At 70.1% G+C, this 20,756-nt stretch overlaps 1 protein-coding gene across 1 annotated transcript; it reads right to left on the bottom strand.

Moving 5' to 3' along the window:
- Positions 1-142: 142 nt before the first annotated feature.
- On the bottom strand, positions 143-9,147 carry TBX21 (T-box transcription factor 21). Its single transcript, XM_030966055.1, is given in 8 exon segments — positions 143-298; positions 300-876; positions 972-1,033; positions 1,614-1,772; positions 1,851-1,972; positions 2,051-2,205; positions 8,718-9,114; positions 9,117-9,147. Coding segments are annotated over 8 exon segments (1,659 nt in total).
- Between the last annotated feature and the right edge of the window lie 11,609 nt (positions 9,148-20,756).

Raw genomic sequence — 20,756 nt, forward strand, 5'->3', positions numbered from 1 at the left:
CCACACCGGGCGCGGGGGGGGCTCAATAAATACTTCAGCATTGGCCCCCCTCCCTTAAAAACCACCCACACCAAAAAAAACCCCTCCCCACCGCCCCCCCGCCCGCCCCCTCCCCGCTGGCCCCCGCCACCGGGGCTGATTGTCAGGCTGAGCCCCAGGGTGCGGGGCTGGGGGCGCGCAGGAGCCACGGTTGGGCTCTCCGGGGGGCTCTGAGCCCGCGGCGTGCCTCAGTTGCCGTAGTAGCCGTAGTAGGCGCCGTCGGCGAGCGGCTCCTTGTCGTAGACGTCGCCGTTGCGGGGCGGGGAGGAGCTCTCGGTGCTCGAGGGGTACGGGGACAGCCGGCGCCGCTTGCACTCGTACAGCCCCGAGTCCGAGGAGTCCCCGGCGGCCCCGGGCGCGGGCGGCTCGCCGCCCCAGCCCCCCGGCTGCTTGCCCTTCTCCTCGCGGGGCTCCCGGTACCAGCCCAGGGCCGCGGCGCCGCCCTTGGGGCCGAGCTGCGCGGGGCTCCAGCCGCCCGCGAAGCCCCCCGGCCCCTCGGGGTAGTAGGGCAGGGGCGGGTGCGGGCCGGGGGGCAGCGGCAGCGGTTTCACCCCGTAGGGCAGCGCTTTGCCCCCCCCGTAGCCCCCCTCGAAGCCGCCGTAGTCCAGCGCGCCGGGGCCGGGCGGCTGCTGCGGGGGGAAGAACCAGGGCGGGGGGTCCTTGGGGGGCAGCGGCAGCGCGGCCGCCCCCCGCTCGGCCCCGAAGAAGCGGCCCGGGGGCAGCGGGAGCTGCTCGGGCAGGAAGGGCTGGAAGCGCGGCGCCGGCAGCAGCTGCGGGCAGCCCGGAGCCTCCGGCGGGGACGGGGTCAGGCGGTCGCTCTCCGAGCCCGGGTACATCCTGGGGGGCACACGGTGCGGTTCTGGGGGGCTGCTCCTGCCGGGTGGGGCCGGGGGGGGAGCGGGGGGCAGGAGGGAGACGGGGGCGGCACTCACGAGTCAAAGTTGTCCCGGAATCCTTTGGCGAAGGGGTTGTGGTCGATCTTCAGCTGCGTGATCTGGGGGGACGTGGATTGGGGGGGCCTGTCCCTCCTCCGGGGTGTCCCCCCGCTGTCCCTTTCCCCCCCTCCCACCAGAATCCCACCCTTTTCCGGGGCAGGGGGTGCTGGGGGGCTGTGGGATGCTGAACGGGTTCGGGATGGGGGTACTGGGGTGGGAGGGACGGTCCTGGGGGGGTTCTGGGGAATCCTGGGGGAGGCTGAAGGGATCCAGGGGGCGGCTCTGGAGATGAGGGGATCTGAGGGCACTGGGAGGCCTCTGGGATGCTGGGGGGATGCAGGGGAGATGCTGGGATGCTGAGGGGATGTACCCGGGTCGCAGGGATGCCCCAGAAGGCGGTGCTGGCAGACAGGGGTGGCCTGGGGCGAGGCCAGGGGGGTTCCTGAAGCCCAGCACACCCTGGATGCTGCTGGGGATTAACGGGGCTGCTCCGGGGGCGGTTTTGGGTCGCTGTGGTGACGCTGGGATATCCCAGCTGGTTTCTGGGAGGACGCTGGCGGGGTTGCTGGGGTTTTTGTGCTGTCGGGGGTTTTGGGGGGGAGCTGTGTGCTGGGGACTGGCAGCGGGGCTCGCACTCACGTCGGCGTTCTGGTAGGCGGTGACGGCGATGAACTGGGTCTCGGGGAAGGCGAAGGTGTGGGTGTGCGGGGAGGGGTACCCGTCCTCCCCCTCGCCCTCCTTCACCTCCGTGACGTGCAGCCGCGGCTGGTACTTGTGCAGCGACTGCAGCACGATCATCTGCGGGGGTGAAACGGGCCAGCGAGCCGTCAGGGCGGGGCACAGCGAGCTGCCAGGGCGGCGGGGCCCTGCCCTCACCTGTCCGACGTTGTTGGAGGCTCCCTTGTTGTTGGTGAGCTTCAGCTTCCCGAAGGAGACCTCCTGGCGCATCCAGTGCGCGCCCGTGTTGGGCGAGTCGGGGTGCAGGTACAGGCGGTTCCCTGCGGGGACAGCGGCCGCGGCGTCACCCCCGGCCCGGCGCCTCGAGGGCGAGGAGGAGGGGGATGAAGGGCCCGTACCTGGCATGCTGCCCTCGGCTTTCCCGCACTGCACCCACTTGCCGCCCTGGTAGCGCCAGTGGTGCTGGTCCACCAGCACCACGTCCACGCAGACGCTGTAGTGCGCCGCGGGGTTCAGCCCCGACAGGCTGAAGCTGAGGAAGGGGAACATTCGCCTGGGGAGCGGACAGAGGCACGGACACCGTCACCCCCCCGCAGTTTGGGGGTGATGGGGAAACTGAGGCAGCGCGGTGCCCACCCCCTCCGGCGGTGCCCTGAGCAGCTGAGTGACCCCGGCAGCTGGGGGCTGCTCTCGGGGCCGATCCCCCCCGGTATCTTCCTCCCCCTCCCCAAGCACCTTCCGGATCGGAAACCAACACCGCTGCTATTTCGGGCCGGGCGCCAGCCCGCGCCAAGGGCAGGAAGGGGACACGGCGGCACCGGGGGGGACCACGGCGTGGCAGCTGCCACCCCCCCGGGCTGCCCCCCGCTGCCCCCCGGCTGTCCCCTGAAACCGTGCTGCGAGAGCTCTGCCCGCTGCTCTGCCCCTCTGGGACTCAGCCCAGGGGCCCCAGTGGCCCCAGTATTCCCCAGTATCCCCAGTATTCCCCAGTAAGTAGCCCCCAGTAACCCCAGTATCCCCAGTATTCCCCAGTAGCCCCCAGTAACCCCAGTGTCCCCAGTATTCCCCAGTATCCCCAGTATTCCCCAGTAGCCCCCAGTAACCCCAGTGTCCCCAGTATTCCCCAGTATCCCCAGTATTCCCCAGTAGCCCCCAGTAACCCCAGTGTCCCCAGTATTCCCCAGTATCCCCAGTATTCCCCAGTAGCCCCCAGTAACCCCAGTGTCCCCAGTATTCCCCAGTAGCCCCAGTAACCCCAGTATTCCCAGTATCTCCAGTGGCCCCAGTGGCCCCAGTATTCCCAATGTCCCCAGTATTCCCAATGTCCCCAGTATCCCCAGTACCCCCAGTATCCCCAGTATTCCCCAGTATCCCCAGTAACCCCAGTACCCCCAGTATTCCCCAGTGTCCCCAGTGTCCCCAGTATTCCCCAGTGTCCCCAGTATCCCCAGTAGCCAGCTCATGCTGGTGTCGGGGCCTCCAGCCGAGGCTGCAGGCGCCGTTTCAGCCCCCGTGGCTCCCGGCCATGGAATTTTGGCAACCGATGGCCGGAGCTGGACACTGACCCCCCCTCCTGCTGTCCGGCCACCCCATTAATGTCACCGCCGCCAGAAAGCCACCAGGGCCACCCCTCAGGTCCCTGTGAGTGGGGCGTCCCCCACCCAGGGAACGTTCACCCCGAATTCCCGAGGGGAGGGGGACAGAGGGGAAATGGGGGGTTCGGGGCCCCCGCAGGAAGCGGGGCCGGGGGAAGAGCAGTGGAAAGAAAAGTCAGCGGGTGGAGGCTGACTCAAAATTGCCCTTGCGAGAGAGGGAGGAATAGAAAAAGAAAGAGAAGAAAAATAGAAAGAGAAAGAATAAAACTGAGGAGAAAATAAAAAACCCAGAAAAATAAAAGAGAAGAAAACGAAGATTAAGAAAAAAGAGGGTGGGGGGGGAGGGAAGGAAGATAAAATAGAAAAAGAAGAAGAAAAAGGAAGAGAAAAATGAAAAATAATGGAAAAAAGAGGAAAAAATGAAGAATCAGGAGGAGAAGAGAAAGAAGGAAAAGAGAAAGACTAAAAACGAGAACATGAAAATAGTAAGAATAAGAAGAAGGTAAAGAAAACGATAAAGAAGCAGATAAAGATAAAAAGAGAAGCAAAAAGAGAAAGCAGCGGAGGCAGCAGCAGCCGTGGTGAGGAGCTGCACGTGCTCAGGACCGACGCTGGCCCCGAGCACCCCGGGCGCCCCCGGGTCCCCCCAGGTCCCCCCGAGCCCTCGCAGACCCCGCTGTCCCCTCTGTGTCCCCAGCGGGACCGTCCCGCGGGCTCACATCCCGCGGCGAGCCCAGGGGGTTCCAGCCGCGATAACAAATCCCATTCAAACCGCACTGAAAACCGCCTGGGAGCCCCGAGGCTCGGGCCGCGGCCGGGCCGAGCTCCCAGCGCTCTGCTGCACCAGCCCCAGCCCTGCAGGGAGCGCAGAGGAAGAAAACAGCTTCTTTGCTTTTTTTGGGCTGGTTTTTTTTGCCTTTCTCTCCCACGGCGCGTTCCCCCGCGCTGCCAGCCGAGCCCCGGCGCTCACACGCGGCGGGGAAACCGCACGGGCCCGGCCGGGCACGCAGGGCGGGGGCAGCCGCCCAAACCGCGCTCGCCTCGCCTTCATTTCCACCCCCCCGCGGCCCGGGCAGCGCTCGGCTCCCCCGGGCCCGGCGCTGCCGTTTGGGAGGCGCCCCCTCCCAAGGGCGGGTGGGCACCGCCGGTTCCACCCTCGGGGCTTTGTTCAGGCGCTCGGGGCTCGTCCCGGTGTGAACCGCTCGGTTCGGGGCGGCGCGGGGACGCCGAGGGGACAGCTGGGGACAGCTGGGGACAGCTGGGGACACACGGAGGGTGGCCAGGTGGCAGCGAAGGAGGGTGGGGGGCTCCAACCCCCCCGGCAGAGCCTCCCCAGCGCCCGCAGGCTCGGGGGGCTGCGGCTTCCTGAGCTTCCTCCTCCTCCTCCTCCTCCTCCTCCTCCTCCCTCACCCGGCGGCAGCGCGGGGACCGCAGGAGCCACCGGGGCCGTGTGGGACACGGGACGCGGGACAGGGGACGCGGGACACAGGACGTGGGACACGGGACATGGGACATGGGAACAGGACACGGGACACGGGACATGGGACACGGGACATGGGACATGGGAACAGGACACGGGAGCAGGACACGGGACACGGGACATGGGACATGGGAACAGGACACGGGACACGGGACATGGGACATGGGAACAGGACACGGGACACAGGCCAGCCCCGGTGCACGGCACAGGGCACAGGGCTGGGTGACATGGCAAGGTGGCACAGTGACATGGCTTGGTGACACACCAGTGTATGGCACGGTGACACGGCAATGCACAGCCTGGTGACATGGCACGGTGGTGACATGGCACAGTGACATGGCTTGGTGACACACCAATGCATGGCACGGTGACATGGCAATGCAGGCCATGGTGCCACAGTGCGGTGGCACAGCTGGACGAGTCCTGGTGGCAGGCGGTGGCACTGCTGCGCGGCACGGCACATCTGCAGAGCACAGCTGCACTGCCCGTGTGGGTGACAGGGCACCGCCAAATGTCACAGCGCAGCAGGACGCGGTGACAAGTCACAACATGTCTGCGCCAAGCCGCGCCGAGCTGCCAGCCTGGCGCTGCGTGTCCCCAGCCCTGCCAGCCCAGAGAGCCACCCCCAGGGTCCCCAAAGGCGCTGCCACCTCTGGGGTCCCTCCTCATGCACGGCCGCCCCTCAAATCAAAGCCACTTTGTGTCCCCAAAGCCACCCAAGTGTCCTCTCCGAAGGCAAAGGCGTCTCTGGTGTCCCCAAACACAGACAGAGCCCCTGCAGCCCCAAAGGCAGCGCTGAGCCACCCCCCAGTGCAGGGAGAGCCTCTCTGTGTCCCCAGTGACAGGGACAGCCCCTCGTGTCACCCCAAAGCACAGGGCCAGCCCTTTGTGTCACCCCAAAAGCCAAAGACAGGCCCCACGTCCCCTCAAAATGCAAGGACGGGCCCTGTGCCACCCCAAAGGGCAGGGACAGCCCCTGTGCCACCCCAAAGTACAGAACCACCCCTGTGCCACCCCAAAGGGCAGGGCCAGCCCCTGTGCCACCCCAAAGTACAGAACCACCCCGTGTGTCACCCCAAAGGGCAGGGCCAGCCCCTGTGCCACCCCAAAGTACAGAACCACCCCTGTGCCACCCCAAAGGGCAGGGCCAGCCCCTGTGCCACCCCAAAGTACAGAACCACCCCTGTGCCACCCCAAAGGGCAGGGACAATCCCTGTGCCACCCCAAAGGGCAGGGACAATCCCTGTGCCACCCCAAAGTACAGAACCACCCCTGTGCCACCCCAAAGGGCAGCGTCACCCCCTGTGCCACCCCAAAGTACAGAACCACCCCCTGTGTCACCCCAAAGGGCAGCGTCACCCCCTGTGTCACCCCAAAGGGCAGGGACAATCCCTGTGCCACCCCAAAGGGCAGGGCCAGCCCCGGCAGGAATTCCCCGTGCCCGGCGCTGCCGGCGAAGTCCGGGGGGTTTCCGCAGGAATGCTGCCCTGCCGAGCCCCGGAGCCGCGGGGGACACAGCAGGGACACAGCGGGGACACAACAGGGACAGGGACGGGACAGGGACAGGGACAGGACAGCAGCAGGAGCCGGGACAGGGACCGGGACAGGGACGGGACAGGGACAGGGACAGGGACAGGGACAGGGACAGTGACAGGGACAGGGACAGGGATGGGACAGGGACAGGGACCGGGACAGGGACGGGACAGGGACAGGGACGGGACAGGGACAGGGACAGGGACAGGGACGGACAGGGACAGGGATGGGACAGGGACAGGCGTGGGAAGGCGCCCGGGGGTTGTCTGGACGCGATGGTTGGGGTGGGGCGGCCCAGGACAGGCTGGGATGGCCCAGGCTGGCACGGGACAGCAGGAACGGCGCCAGCAGGGCCAATCCCAGGCCTGGCCAGCCTGACCCCAGTGCCGCCGTGTCCCCCCAGCCCCAGTGCCCCCGGGGCTGCACCCATCAGTGCTGAGGAACGGGCGGTTCGGGGCTGCAGACCCACGGCGGGGTCGGACCGTGCGCCCCCCCTGCCCCAGAGCCCCCAGCCCGGGGTTTGGGGTCCCGTTTGGGGCTCACGGCCCCCGCGAGCCCCGCTGGGGCTTTTCCTGTCTCAGCAGCGCTGCAGCCCGGCCCTGCACGCTGCAAAAGCAGCTCAGGGTCGGGGGAAACGGATGTTCTGTGGCTCTGGTTTGACGCTCTCCCCGGGCTGGGCTTGCGTGAGCCCCCCCTGCGCCGAGCCAACCCCCCTCAGCCCGCAGCCCCTCCGCGGCGGGGGATGGAGATGGGGAAAACCCCAAAATCGGCGGTTTCAGGCTGGAGATGAAAGCAGCGGCGCAGCGGGGCCGGGGGGTGGGATCTGCGGGGCCACCCCAATTTCCAGACCCTCGGCACCGGCTCTGACTCGGCAGGGAGGGCACGTCCCCAGCGCCCGGCTGGGAAAGAGGGCAGAAAAGGGGGGAAAAGGGGAATTTCAGCACATTCCTGCGGGGCCTGAGGCGTGGCGGGACGCAAACAGCGATTTGGGGTGTCCTCCCCCCGCCACCCCTGGGGACGCGGCCCCCCCGCCCTCCGTGCCGGGCTCGGAGCATCCCCGGGCGAGCGGGGCCGGGCTCGGCCGTGCCAAACCAAGCGGCCCTAACGCGTTTAGACTTGCACCGCGCCCAGCAGGTCGGGCTCGGCATCGAAGTGACACCGACTGTCTGCGGCCGAGGGGCGCGGGCACGGAGGGACCCCTGGGCTGGGCAGGGGGGGCAGGAGGGGCTGGGGGGGCTGTGCCAGCTGCTGAGGGCACAGAGGGGGGTGCAGCCCTGTTTGCCCTTGGCTCGGGGTTTTGGGGGCCCCTCGGGGTGATCTGGGGGTGGCAGGGCTGTGTGCGATCCCTGCCGCGATCCCATTGCCAGGGAGACCCCAAAGTGCAGCCCAGGGCGGGTTCTCCTCATCCTCATCACCCCAGTGTGGGGCTGAGGGACGGGGTTACATTTTGGGCTCCCCTTGCTCCACGTCGTGGTGACTCCACGGCCCCACAGGGCCTGTGTGGCACCCAGACCCCCCAAACTGGCTTTGGCAGAGCCCCCCGAATCCCCGAATCCTCTCCAGCCCCAGAAGCTGCAGCCCAGCGCGGAGGGGACAGCGAGTGCCCGGCTGTGGCGGCAGCGAGGGCGTTTTTGGCAGCCAGGACGTGCCCGAAACGCTCCCCCTGCCCTGGTCCCGGAGCTCGGGGGGGTTTCCACCCCAGAGAGGGGACAGCGAGGGGACAGGGTGGCACCCACCCGCCCACGGCGCTCCGGGGCGGCAGCAGCTCCTCTGCACTTGTTGCAGCGCCAAGCTCCGGATCCGGCCCGTGGGCTGGGGCCGGATCAGAGCCGCCTGCGGGCCCCTGGCAGCGCCACCACCTCTGCCACCTCCTGACACCGAGGCTCCGAGCCCCCTGTCGCTCCCTGATGCAGCTGGGGACACCCCCAGACCCTTTTCTCCTTCCCACAAGCCTCAACTCCCCAAGGAAGCAGCACCAGGGCACGTCCGGGATGCTTTGCCTCCCCTCCCAGGTCTTTCCTAAAACCCACGAGGGAGCGGGGGTCCCCTCTCGCACCCCGAGCCCCACAAACACCTCCCACCCTCCAGCCCTTTGGGGACACGAGGCAGGACCCCCCAGCCGCTCTCGGGGGTCTGTGCCACCCCCTCACTGCTGTGTCCCCTCCTCTGCACCCCCGGTGCCCACACGGGCCCCCCGCCACCCCCGGTGCCCGGTGGCGCTGCCGGTCTCTGTGGCGGTGCCTCCGTTCCCCCGGTGCTCTCAGGTTCCCCTCGGTGTCCCCACCTCGTCCCCTCCGTCGCCTCGCGCGTCCTGCGACACTTCCCTGTCCCCGCACACCGCGGTCCCTGTCTCGCTCCGAACCTGCCCAGCCCACCCCATCCCCTCCAGTCCCTCCCAGTGCCCCGCCGCCCCCAGCCCCGCTTCCCCCCGGTGATCCCGGTGCCCCCGGTGCTCACCTGCCCTGCTTGGTGATGATCATCTCGGTCTGGTGCTTGTGGAACTTGGCCCAGAGCGGGTAATTGTTGAGCATCACCTGCACCTTCCCGGCCGCCCGGTAGCCGGGCAGGGCGCAGAGCGGGGGGCACAGCGCGCCCCCGCCGCCGCCGAACGCGCCCTCGGTGCCCCCGTAACCTTCCACGGGCGCGGCGGGAGGCGGCGGCGCCCGGTAGGGCGGGCACGGCCCCAGGTACCGGCCGCCAAAACCGCCGGGAGCGCCGTACGGGAGCGGGGGGGCGCCCGGTTCCGGTGCCCCTCCATCACCGAAGAAAGCGGCGGCGGCGGCGGCGGCGTCCCGCGGGCCCGGCGGCTCCTTGCCGAAGCCGGCGGCGGCGCTGAGCATGGGGGCGGCGGGCCCGGGGCTCCGGTGCCCGGCTCCAGCGCGCCCATGGACGGGCGGGGGCGCCGGCCCCCGCTCAGCCGCTCATGGGGGTCCCCGGGACGCGGCGCCGCTCAGCGCTGCCCGCCCGGCCGCGCTCCCGCCGCCCCCTCCATGCCCGGTGCTACCGGGGGGGCCCCGAGCGGCGGCGGCCCCGGGACAGCCGAGAGGGAGCGGGAGCCAGAAAACAACCCCGCAAAAATACCCAAAAGCAGCGGAAAAACCCCAAAAGTGCCGCGGGGGTTCCGCGCCCGCCGCCGCTGCCGGTGCCGGAGCCTCAGCGCTGCACCTGCCCGGCCCCGCGCCTCTTATCCAAAGAAGCGGCTCCGCTGCCGAGCTCCGCCCGCAGCCCCTCCCCAGCCCCTGGGGGGTGGTGCTAAGGGCTCGGCCTCTTCTGGTCCCCCCTGCCCTTCTCTGTTTTGGGGGACTCTGAGACCCCCGGGAAGCTCAGCCCAGACAAACACCCCCCGTGTCCTGTCCCGTGCCCACCCCCGTGCCACCCCCAGTGCCACTCCTGTGCCCTGTCCCGTGCCCACCCCCGTGTCCTGTCCCGTGCCCACCCCCGTGCCACCCCCGTGCCACCCCCAGTGCCACTCCTGTGCCCTGTCCCGTGCCCTGTCCCGTGCCCACCCCCGTGTCCTGTCCCGTGCCCACCCCCGGCCGGGCCATCCCGGCCCTGTCCTTGACCCCGCGGTGCCCGGGGAAGTCCCGGTGTCCCCCGGAGCCCCCCCAGGCGCTGTCCCCGCGGTGGCCGCGGCCTCTGGCAGGAGCCCAGCCCGGTCCTGTCACTATTTTCCATTCCCAGCGGCGCGGTGCCACCCCCAGAGCGCACACAGGGACGGTGGCACTGCCACTGTCCCCCCTCCTGGCAACTGGGGGACCCCGCTGGGGCTGGGGTGGGGACGGACGGACAGGGGGACACGGGGGATGGGGACAGGGGACAGGGGTGGGGATGGGGACAGGAATGGGAACAAGGGACGGGACTGGGGATGGGACAGGGACAACGGACGGGACTGGACACAGAAATAGGAATGGGGACAAGGGACAGGAATGAGGACAGGGATAGGGATGAAGATGCGGCAGGACTGGGGATGGGGACAAGGGACAGGATTGGAGATGGGAATACAGATAAAGATGAGGATGAGGATGAGGATGTGGCCCGGGACAGGGACGGGGATGAGGATGAGGATGTGGCCCGGGACAGGGACGGGACGGGGATGAGGATGTGGCCCGGGACGGGGACGGGTCGGTCGCAGGACTGAGGATGAGGAGCGGGGACAGCGTTGTTCCCCCCGGCGCGGCCCAGCGGGAGGACACGGCGAGTTCGGGATGCGCAGGGCGGCCGCGGGGCTGGATGGGCGGCAGGACGGGACCCCCGGGTCTCCAGGCTCGGGGGTGTCCCGGGGGTGCTCGGGGGTGCCCCGGGGGTGTCCCGGGGGTGCTCGGGGGTGCCCGGGGGCGCCCGGGGGTGCCCGGGGTTCCCGGGGTGCTCGGGGGTGCCCGGGGGTGCCCGGGGGTGCCCCGGGGTGTGCACTGCCCCAGCAGACACAGCTTCGCAGCCATTCGGGCCGGCTTTGCCCCGCTGCCATTGTTCAGAGGGGTCCCGGCCTCCACTCTCTATGCAAACCCCCCTGCTGCCCCCCACCGCCCCCTCCCCACACTGCTCTGGCTCCCTGAGGCCGGCAGTGCGGACAGCATCCCCCCGTCCAGCTGTGCCCACCCTCCGGGGCACCCCCAGACCCCCTGCCCACCCCCGGCAGGGACCCCCACGCCGAGATCCCGAGTGGGAAAATGAGGGAAACCAAGGAAAATTCCAGAACTGTTTTTTTTTCTAGGAGGGAAAATAAAGGCCGGAGGGGGGTGAAGGGTGGGGGGGAGCGGCTCATTAACGGGGGGAGCGAGCGCCGAGGCACAAGTGCTCCCGACGTCACCGCGCGCTAATTCATCCCCGTTTCACCATCGCCGCCGAGGATGAATTCACAGGGACACCCCCGCTGAGGGAGCGGCCGCCGCGGCCACCCGGAGGGGGTCGGGCTCGCCAGGGTCCCCACCGCGGCCGCAGCTGGGCCCTGCCGCCCCCGCCGCCCCGCGGGCCCCTCGGCAGCGGGCTCCGGAGGGGCGGGACAGGCCCCGTGCTCAGGATGTCACGGTCTCGGGTCTCCCCCTGCCACCGTAAAGTGACACCAGCCACGCTGGAAGACGCGGCGGGACTCCTGGGGAGATGGTGGTCACAGGTGTCCCCGTGCAGGGGGGACTCGCGCAGGGACAGCAGGGACAGAGGGGACAGCAGGGACAGGAGGGGACAGGAGGGATGGGAGGGACAACAGGGACAGGGGGGACAGAGGGGACAGGAGGGGACAGGAGGGATGGGAGGGACAGGGGGGACAGAGGGACAAAGGGACAGGAGGGACAACAGGGACAGGGGGGACAGAGGGGACAGGAGGGGACAGGAGGGGACAGGAGGGATGGGAGGGACAACAGGGACAGAGGGACAAAGGGACAGAGGGACAGGAGGGACAACAGGGACAGGGGGGACAGAGGGGACAGGAGGGGACAGGAGGGACAGGGGGGACAGGAGGGGACAGGAAGGGACAGCAGGGACAGCAGGGACAGGGGAAACAGAGGGGACAGGAGGGGACAGGGGGGACAGGACAGGAGCCGTGTCCCGACCATCACCTTGAGCAGCCACCAGCTGTCCCATTGGCTGGTCACAGGGATGCTCTGGGACATCCCGGACCCCTCTGGGACACCCCGGACCCCTCTGGGACGCAGCGTCCCTTGGTTTGGGACGCTCTGAGCCCGAGCTGGGCCCTCCACAGAGAGGGGCCGCGGGGATTTGGGCTCCAGCGCTCCCCACGGCCGGGCATCCTCCCCCGCAGGGCCCCTCCTGCAGCGCAGGAGCTCCGGCGCCTCCTGCGGCTTAGATCCCCTCCCTTGGCAGCCCCGTGCCTCAGTTTCCCCGCTGTGGGTGGCGGATGTCACGCTCACGTTTCCCCCACCCCTGGGGTCTCCAGCCCAGCACGGGCTGGGGGTTGGACCCCTCGTGGAGGGATTATCCCGGGTTTCCCCTGTCACCTCCGGGGGGTGTCACCATCCTGCATGTCCCCACTCCCGCTGACCCCGGCACCAAAGCCCCGCAGAGGGGCTGGGCAGAGGGTCGCACCCAGCCGGGGCGGCAATTCTGCAGTCCCCAAAGTGTCCCCAAAATGTCCCCAAAGTGTCCCCCCGCCTGCCTGCAGCCCAGCCCCCAGGCCGGTTCTGCCTCCGCCCTGGAATTTGGCTTCTGGGGAACGAGGGGAAACTTGCGGGTAATTTTCTTACTCGGGGGCACCGTTCCTGTTTTCATTATTGAAATGAGCACGAGGGCACCGGGCATCCGCGGGGGCTAAATTTGGGCTCAGGGAGAACCAAAAATACAAAAATGCTGCCCCCACCCCAGAGGAATTTGCATCTCGCCGCTGCTCGAAGGCAGCGCGGTGACGAGCGCTCCGTGGAGGCACCAATGGCACAAACGGCGGGGCCCCCGGCCCGGCCCGGCCACCTGCGACCCCTCGGGGACCCCGGCCCGGCCCGACCACCTCCCACCCCCCCGGGACCCCGGCCCGGGGCCGCATCCGCCGCCCACCCGCAGCCAGCGCCGCATCCCCGCTGCCCCCGGGCAGAGCCGCCCTCCCTGACCCCCTCCCCGCGCTCCCACCCTGCAAAGCCGCTCCTGCCCCGCGGCCAGGCCGCCCCGAGCTCTTTGTCCCCCCGCTTTGTCCCCCCTGGCCAGGTCCCCCAGGTCCTCCGGGTCACAGCGGGGAAATGGAGTCACGGCTGGTGCCGAGTGGGCAGAGGGCAGAGCGGCTGGGGGGGGTTTGGGGGGGCTCAGCTCCCCCCATGGAGGGTCCCAGCCGCTGGGGAGGGACCGGAGGGAGGGAGGGGAGCGGGGGGGTCCTGGCGAGCCCGGTTCCCGTTGAGGACCCCGAACCCCAAGTCCTGGGCAGCGCGGGAAGGACGCTGAGCCCCGCGGGGAAGGGGCACCCAAGGGTGACAGGGGCGGGTGTCCCCAGCAGGGCCAGGCCTGGGCCAGCCGGGGGTGGCGATTCGGTGACAGCTCCGCGTGGGGGGGCTGGGTCAGCGGCCCGGGCAGGGCGAGCAGACGGCTCCTTAATCTCGGGGAAGGAAGCGGCTCTGGTTACGGAGCTGCCCTCGGTGTAAAAGGAGAGCGACAGGAAGAAAAGTCATTAACATCGTTCCAGCCGCTGCCACCCAAAACCCCGCTGGTGCTGAGCCCCGCGCCGCCAGCACCGCTGTCCCCGTGCCCCCGGTGCCCCCCGTGACCCCCGTGCCCCCGGTGCCCCCGGTGCCCCCCGTGCCCCCGTGCCCCCCGTGCCCCCCGTGCCCCCGTCCCCGCTGTCGCTGCGCCCCTGAGGAGCGCTGGCGTTGGGTGGCACCGGGGCTCCCCAAAATCCCCTCCCTGGGGGGGTCCCGCCGCCAGGACTCCGCGGGGGCGGCTCCCGGGTCCCTCCTGTCCCCTCTCCCCCGGAGACCGATCCGCGCCTGGGCTCCGGTCCCTCCTCCCCTTCCTCACCCCGGCCATGGCAGCCCGGCGGCGCGCGCGGGCAGCTCCCCCCGTGTCCCGGCTCCGTGACACCGGGCCCGGCTGCCGCCGCCTCCCCGCGCGTGGGGCGGGAGCACCGCGGGATCCGTGGCTGCGTGGGTGTGCGAGAGCGCTGGGGGTGCCCGTGGGTGTGCAAAGGTGTGTGACGGGCTGGGGGGGGTGGGGAGGTGTGCAAGGCGGGCTGGGGGGGCTCGGTGGGGGGCTCGGGGGTTCCCGGGAGTGGCGGGGCCGGGCGGGTGTCGGGCTGTGCCGGCACCGCCGCGGGTGTGCGAGGGCGGCACCGCGGGTGTGCGAGGACGCAGCTGTCCCCTGTGCGCATGGGGCCGCCACCGTGCGCCAGGCCGGGGGGTCCGGGGGGTCCGGGGGGTCCGGGGGGTCCGGGAGGTCCGGGGGTCCGGGGGGTCCGGGGGGTTCGGGGGGTCCGGGGGTCCGGGGGTCCGGGGGTCCGTTTCACCCCCCGCCGCCGTCCGCGGCCCCTCGCCCCGCTCCTGTACGAGGCGATTTTCTTCAGCGGGAGCCGCATCCTCGGCGCGGAGCGCGGCTCCCTGGGGAGTGCCGGGGGGCTGCAGCCCCTGTCCGGCCGGCTTAGCGTGACGGGGGCGCGGGGGGCTCCGGGCTGGCGCCCCCGGCCCTTCCTCTTCGTCAGCGGGAGGCGAAGGCCGGGGAGTGATGTGCGCTGCCCGGGCGGGGGGACGGCGGGCGAGACACGGGCTACAGCTTCTGACAACGCGCGGGCCCCGCGGGCGGCGCGTGTGCGGGATCGCCGCCCCGCCCTCCCCAGAGCCCCCCCGGCCCGCCATCCGGCCAGGGGAGGGGTCCCGCGGGATGGGGGACGTGGGTGACGTGGGGACAAGGGGGGCTGGACCCCTCTGGGATGGGGCGAGGATGGTCCTGCCCGGGGAAGGGGTGGAGATGTGGATCCTGCCCCACAGGTACCGGTCCTGCCCCACTGCGAGCAATCCGGACCAAATGGGACCAATCCGGACCCACTGGGGACCAATCCTGACCAAATGGGACCAATCCGGACCCACTGGGACCAATCCTGACCCACTGGGGACCAATCCGGACCCACTGGGACCAGCCCTGCTCCATAGGGGACGGTCCCACCTGTCAGGTGCCATCCTGTCCCTCAGCATCCCGCTGCGATCTGGAAGGTTCTGCCCTGCAGGAGCTGTAGGGCCCAACCCTGCAGGGTCCCATGTTCCCCCACGGTCTGATCCTATTCCTGCTTTCCATCCCCCAGGGTCCAATCCTGCTCCAGGGGTTCCCCTCCTGCTGCAGGGTCCTGTCCTGCCGTCCCGACTCCCTGGGGAGTGAGGTCTCATCCCACTCTGTGGGGTCTCGTCCTGCTCTTTGGGGACTGATATCCCCCACGGGATCCCCTCCAGCCCCACGGGACCCCCTCCTGCCCCAGACCTCTTACCTAGCCTCAGGTCCCTTGCCCACGGGATCCCCTCCTGCCCTACGGGATCCCCTCCTGCCCCACGGGACCCCCTCCTGCCCCACGGGACCCCCTCCTGCCCCACGGGACCCCCTCCTTCCCCACGGGACCCCCTCCTGCCCTGCACGGCCCCATTGGCTCCGTGGGGTCCCACCGTGCTCGGACGGTCCCCATTGGGTCCGTTCCAGCCCCACAGTCCCAGTCCGGTCCCGGGCAGTCCCGGAGCCCCCGGTGAGGCTCCGGAGGCTCCGCCGCTGCCCCGGGGGGCGGCGCGGGCCGGGGGAGGCAGCGGAGGCCGGGACGGACACTCGCAGCGTGCCAGGCGGCAGCGCCGGCGGATAAAAATACCCGAGGGGGCCCTGCCGACGGAAGTGGAGGTGTCGGCAGCGGCTGCTGGGGCCGGGGGTGCCGGACTCGGGTGCCCCGGCCCCCGCCAGCGACCCTCGCACCCAGCACCGGGAGCCCACCGAGGCGGGCGGCGGCAGCAGCGGCAGCCGCGTCCCGGTGCCCCCCGCCCCAAAACCACGGGGCACGAGGAGAATGCTCGTCCCCCTCACCCCGGGGGGGGTCACCCCCAGCCCGGCGTGCGCCCCCCGCCACCGCCGCGGCCGCGGCGAGGTGGCCGTGGGGAAATGCGAAGTGACAAATGACGCCCCGCGCGCGTTAATTGATGTGACGCGGGGCTGACACCGCGCTCGCAGCCGGGGCCGGCGCGCGGGAACGGGCAGGAAAGGAGGGGAAAATGAAAAAGAAACAAACAGATTCCAATCAAATGTTAAAAATAGGTCACGGGGAAGGAGCCGGGGCCGGTTTCATTTCAGCCGCGGGTTAAAAGGAGCCGCCCGCGGGTCCGGCGGCACCGGAGAGCCCGGGCGGGGGCGGGGGGACGAAAAGGAGGGAGGGGGCGGTGGGGGGTGAGGGGAAGGGGACGCGCCACCCGCACCGTGAGCCTCTGCCGGGGCCGGGAGACCCCAGCCCCAAACCGCACCTGGCTGGCACCCGGCTCTGCGGCCCGGCGGGGCCGGACTGTCCGCAGATCGCGGCTGTGGCAGCCCGGGGGGCCCTGGGACAGCCCCGGCGGGGATCGGGGCCGGATCCGCCCGGCAGCGCTGGGCCGTGGCCCCGGGAGGGTGCTCGGTGCTGGGCTGGCCCCAGCGGGTCACGGGCAGTTCAGGCGGGGGCCGGGCTCCGGGCCAGCCGCGGCTCGTGTCCCCCACGGCCCCGCGCGTCCCCGTGGCCGCCGTGACCCGCAGCGAGCGCTGAGGAGCGGCCCCTGCGGCCACCGCGGGGCCCGGCCACCGCCGCTGCTGTCCCCGAGAGGCGCGGGGACCAGGGACACACTCACTGTCCCTCCGCAGAGCGTCCCGCCCTGGCCGCAGCGGGGGCGGGGGGTGCCGGCGCACGGAGGGATTTGGGGAGGGGGGATCCTCTCCAGCATCGCCCCCTTTGGAGGCTCGCTGGGGGTGACCCCGAGTTTAACCCCACTTACGGCGCCGGCAGACGCTGTCCCCGGCGCTGATGGGTTGTGACAGCCGAGCGTCCCCCCCGGCGGGCGCTGCCGCGGCGCTGGCCGTGGCGGGGGGGGGTCCGCGAGCCCCGTGTCACCGCGCGTTGGCTCCGTCACCTCCCCGCAGCGCGGCGGCGGCTCCGGGGCGGCCCGCGGCTCCCGAGGCGCCCGGTGGCGCTTGTCGCTGCGCGGCAGCCGCGATGGCGCTGGGCACATGGCAGCCGCGTTTGTGGTGTTTGTGTTGTTTGTGTGGGGCTCTGGCCCCCCCGCGCTGCCATTTGAGGCCGCGGCCCCCGCCATGGCTGGGGACGGGAGGGGGTGACAGCGCAGAGCCCATCCCGTCACAGGGAGCAGGGACAGCGCGGTGGCTCGGCCAGGAGGGACACGGCTCGGCCAGGAGAGGGCACGGGTGGCCAGGAGGGGACACGGGGTGGCCAGGAGGGGACACGGCGTGGCCAGGAGGGGACATGGCTCGGCCAGGAGGGGACATGGCTCGGCCAGGAGGGGACACGGCTGGCCAGGAGGGGACACGGCTCGGCCAGGAGGGCACGGGGTGGCCAGGAGGGAACACGGCTCGGCCAGGAGGGGACACGGGGTGGCCAGGAGGGGACACGGCTCGGCCAGGAGGGGACACGGGGTGGCCAGGAGGGGACACTGGGTGGCGTTCCCCTGGGTGTGGAGGGCAGGAGGTCCCCGCGCACTGCGGGTGCCAGCACCGCTGTCCCCAGGTGTGGAAACCTCCAGGAAGAGCATCTGTGAGAGGCCAGGAGCTGCTGGCAGCGGGGTGGGACAGGGCCAGCGGGCAGCGGGGACAGCAGGGCAGTGACAGGAGGGGCAGGAGAACCGGGGGGACACACGGAGCAGCCCTGCTCTGGGGTGTGGGTACCCCAGGGCGAGGCAGGGACAGGACTGAGGCACCTGGGAGTGATGGGAGCACCCTGGAGGGATGCTGGAACACAGCTGGATACAGGTACCCAGGGTGATACTGGCACCTGGAACACAGCTGGATACAGGTACCCGGGGTGATACTGGCACCTGGAACACAGCTGGATACAGGTACCCAGAGTGATGCTGGCACAAGTATAATACCGTGATACTGGCACCTGGAACACAGCTGGATACAGGTACCCAGGGTGATACTGGCACCTGGAACACAGCTGGATACAGGTACCCAGAGTGATACTGGCACCTGGAACACAGCTGGATACAGGTACCCAGGGGTGATACTGGCACCTGGAACACACTGGGTAGGGGGGGTGGAACACAGCTGGATACAGGTACCCAGGGTGATACTGGCACCTGGAACACAGCTGGATACAGGTACCCAGAGTGATACTGGCACCTGGAACACAGCTGGATACAGGTACCCAGGGTGATACTGGCACCTGGAACACAGCTGGATACAGGTACCCAGGGTGATGCTGGCACCTGGAACACAGCTGGATACAGGTACCCAGAGTGATACTGGCACCTGGAACACAGCTGGATACAGGTACCCAGAATGATACTGGCACCAGGACCCCCAGTTTGATGGAGGCACCCAGGGTGACCTGAGGACCCCAGAGTGGTGCTGGCACCAGCGTGATGCTGGCACTGGATTTCCAGCCTGGCCACAGCCACGCAGGGGTGATGCTGGCACCGGGCCCCCAGCTGGATCGGGTATCTGGGCCCACACCAGTGTGATATGGGCACCCTTGGGTGGTTCGGGCACTTTGGGGGGATCCAGGCACCCCGGGCAGGGGCTGAGCTGCGGGGCAGAGGCGCGGCAGCTCCGGCCCTTGGCAGTGAAGCCGGGCGGAGAGCCGAGCCCCGGAGGCGGGGCAGCTGTCCCCAGGGCCGGCGGGCACAGCCGCGGGGCCAGCGGGGTCCCTCCCCCTCAGGGCAGCCCCTCCATTTCTTATAAACGCCTCTGGCGCGGCTCTGCAGCGCTGGCATTGCGGTTAAACCCGGGGCTCCGGCTTTGACTCACACCGGATCCCCCGCAGCCCCGGGGCGCCCACGGCAGGAAAAAAACCCTCACGGGGCAGCCAGCCGGGCACTTCCTCGCAGAGCCGTTTCCTATAAACCCCGCGCAGGGGACACCGAGATGGCAGCGCGTCCCCCGAGCCGGCCTGGGGTCCCTGGAGCCCCCCTGAGCATCCCCGGGGTTGTGCTCGCAGGGACCCCTCAGGAACGGCCGGGATGAGACCCCAGCGCCGCCTCCGAGGACATCAGAGAATCCCTGAGCGACTGAGGGGCGCAGGACGCTCCCGTCCCCCCAAAGCGCCCTCGGTGCTGCCCGGGTCCCCCCCTCCTGCAGGGGAAAGCGGGGCCCGGGCAGTGAGAATTGGTTTGTTTTTCCCCTAAATGATAAAAACACTGAGAAAAGGGGAAAAAAAAACCCAACCCAACTGAAAGCTGGAAAAAGAAACCTTAAAGGTGCCCGAAATAAGAGGGGGTTTTGCTGGGAAAAACAATGAAATGAAGTTGTTGCCTAGGAGATGGTGTGGTGTCACCCGCTGGGCATGGGGACATGGGGACATGGGGACACAAGGGGACACTGGGGACATGGGGACACAAGGGGACACTGGGGACATGGGGACACGGGGACACGGGGAAGGGGACGTGGGGACACAACGACAGCGGGACATGGGGAACGGGGACATGGGGACATGGGGACACGAGGGGACACTGGGGACATGGGGGGGACACACTGGGGACATGGGGACATGGGGACATGGGGACACGAGGGGACACTGGGGACATGGGGACATGGGGACACTGGGGACATGGGGGGGACACTGGGGACATGGGGACACATGGGGACATGGGGACACTGGGGACATGGGGACATGGGGACAGCGGGGACATGGGGACATGGGGACGAGGGGACACGGGGACACGATGGGACATGGGGACACTGGGGACACGGGGACACGGAGGGGACAGGTGTGTGCCAGGGGAGATGGGGGTGGGGGAGGGCGCTGACACGGGGCTGGGCGGGGCCCTGGGGAGAGTGCCCGGTGTGGACACTGCCCCTGGGCCCTGGGGACAGTGCCCTGTGACACTTTGAACGGGGACAATTGCCCCAGGGGTGCTCCCACTGCCCTCGGCACAGGCGGGAGGTGACAAAGGCCAGCCCATGTCCCCGCAAGAAGCCCCCGCAGCCCCCGCTCAGGGCCGAGGCAGGCCTGGCTTGTCCCTTGTCACCGCAGCTGGCACGGCCGGGCCACACGGGGGGCCTGGCGCCTCCAGCCGCACTCGGGACGGCACCGAGAGCCACCAAACGCCACCTTGTCCCCCGTCCCGCACCCTGGGGACAGCGGGGCCGCATCCCCCGCATCGCCCCTGGGGCGGCGCGGCCGAGGGGGCTCAGGGTGGCCTTGGGGGCGCTGCGGGGGTGGCACGGCGGGGACAGCCCGTGGGACAGCGCCGCCACCCGAGGCACAGCCCGGCGCTGCCGTTGGCAGCTCGGGGGGGGTCACAGGAAACGGGGCCACCAACGCCCTCGGCGGACACCCCCACTTCCCTCCGCAGTGGGCAGCGGAACGGGCGGGCGGCAAAGGGAAACTGAGGCACGGGGGCAGCCGTGGGAGCCGCTCCCTCCCTCTCGGGGGGTCCCCACGGGGGACAGAGGGGGTGCTGAGCCCCCACCGCAATGGCGGGAGGTGACAAAATGGGCAGCACGGCCCCGAGCCACGGCCGCGAGCCCCCCGGGACCCCCGGGACCCCCGGGAGCAGGGGGAGCCCCCGGCGGCCGCTTCGGGGCGCTGGGACCCCCAGACTCACGCGAGGATGGCGGGGACGCGGCTGCAGCGGGTGACGCCTCCTGAAGGGACGGCGATTTGGGGTTCCGGGGGGGTCCCCGCGGTGCTGAGTCAGCGGCCGCCGCCCCCGGGGGGAAGCGGCGCCGGGAGGGTGCCGGGATGAGTAACGGCAGCGCCGTTTGGCTTTTATCACGTGATTTCAAAAAAAGAGAGAAAAATCCGGGGAGAACGTGGGGGCCGGGCCCCCCCGCGCAGGGAGGCCCCGCTGCCCCCCGGCCCAGCGCTCCCGGTCCCAGCCGGGACAGCCCGGCCACGGCCCGACC

This window comes from Camarhynchus parvulus, chromosome 27 (genome assembly GCF_901933205.1).
Source record: "Camarhynchus parvulus chromosome 27, STF_HiC, whole genome shotgun sequence".
Classification (NCBI taxonomy): domain Eukaryota; kingdom Metazoa; phylum Chordata; class Aves; order Passeriformes; family Thraupidae; genus Camarhynchus; species Camarhynchus parvulus.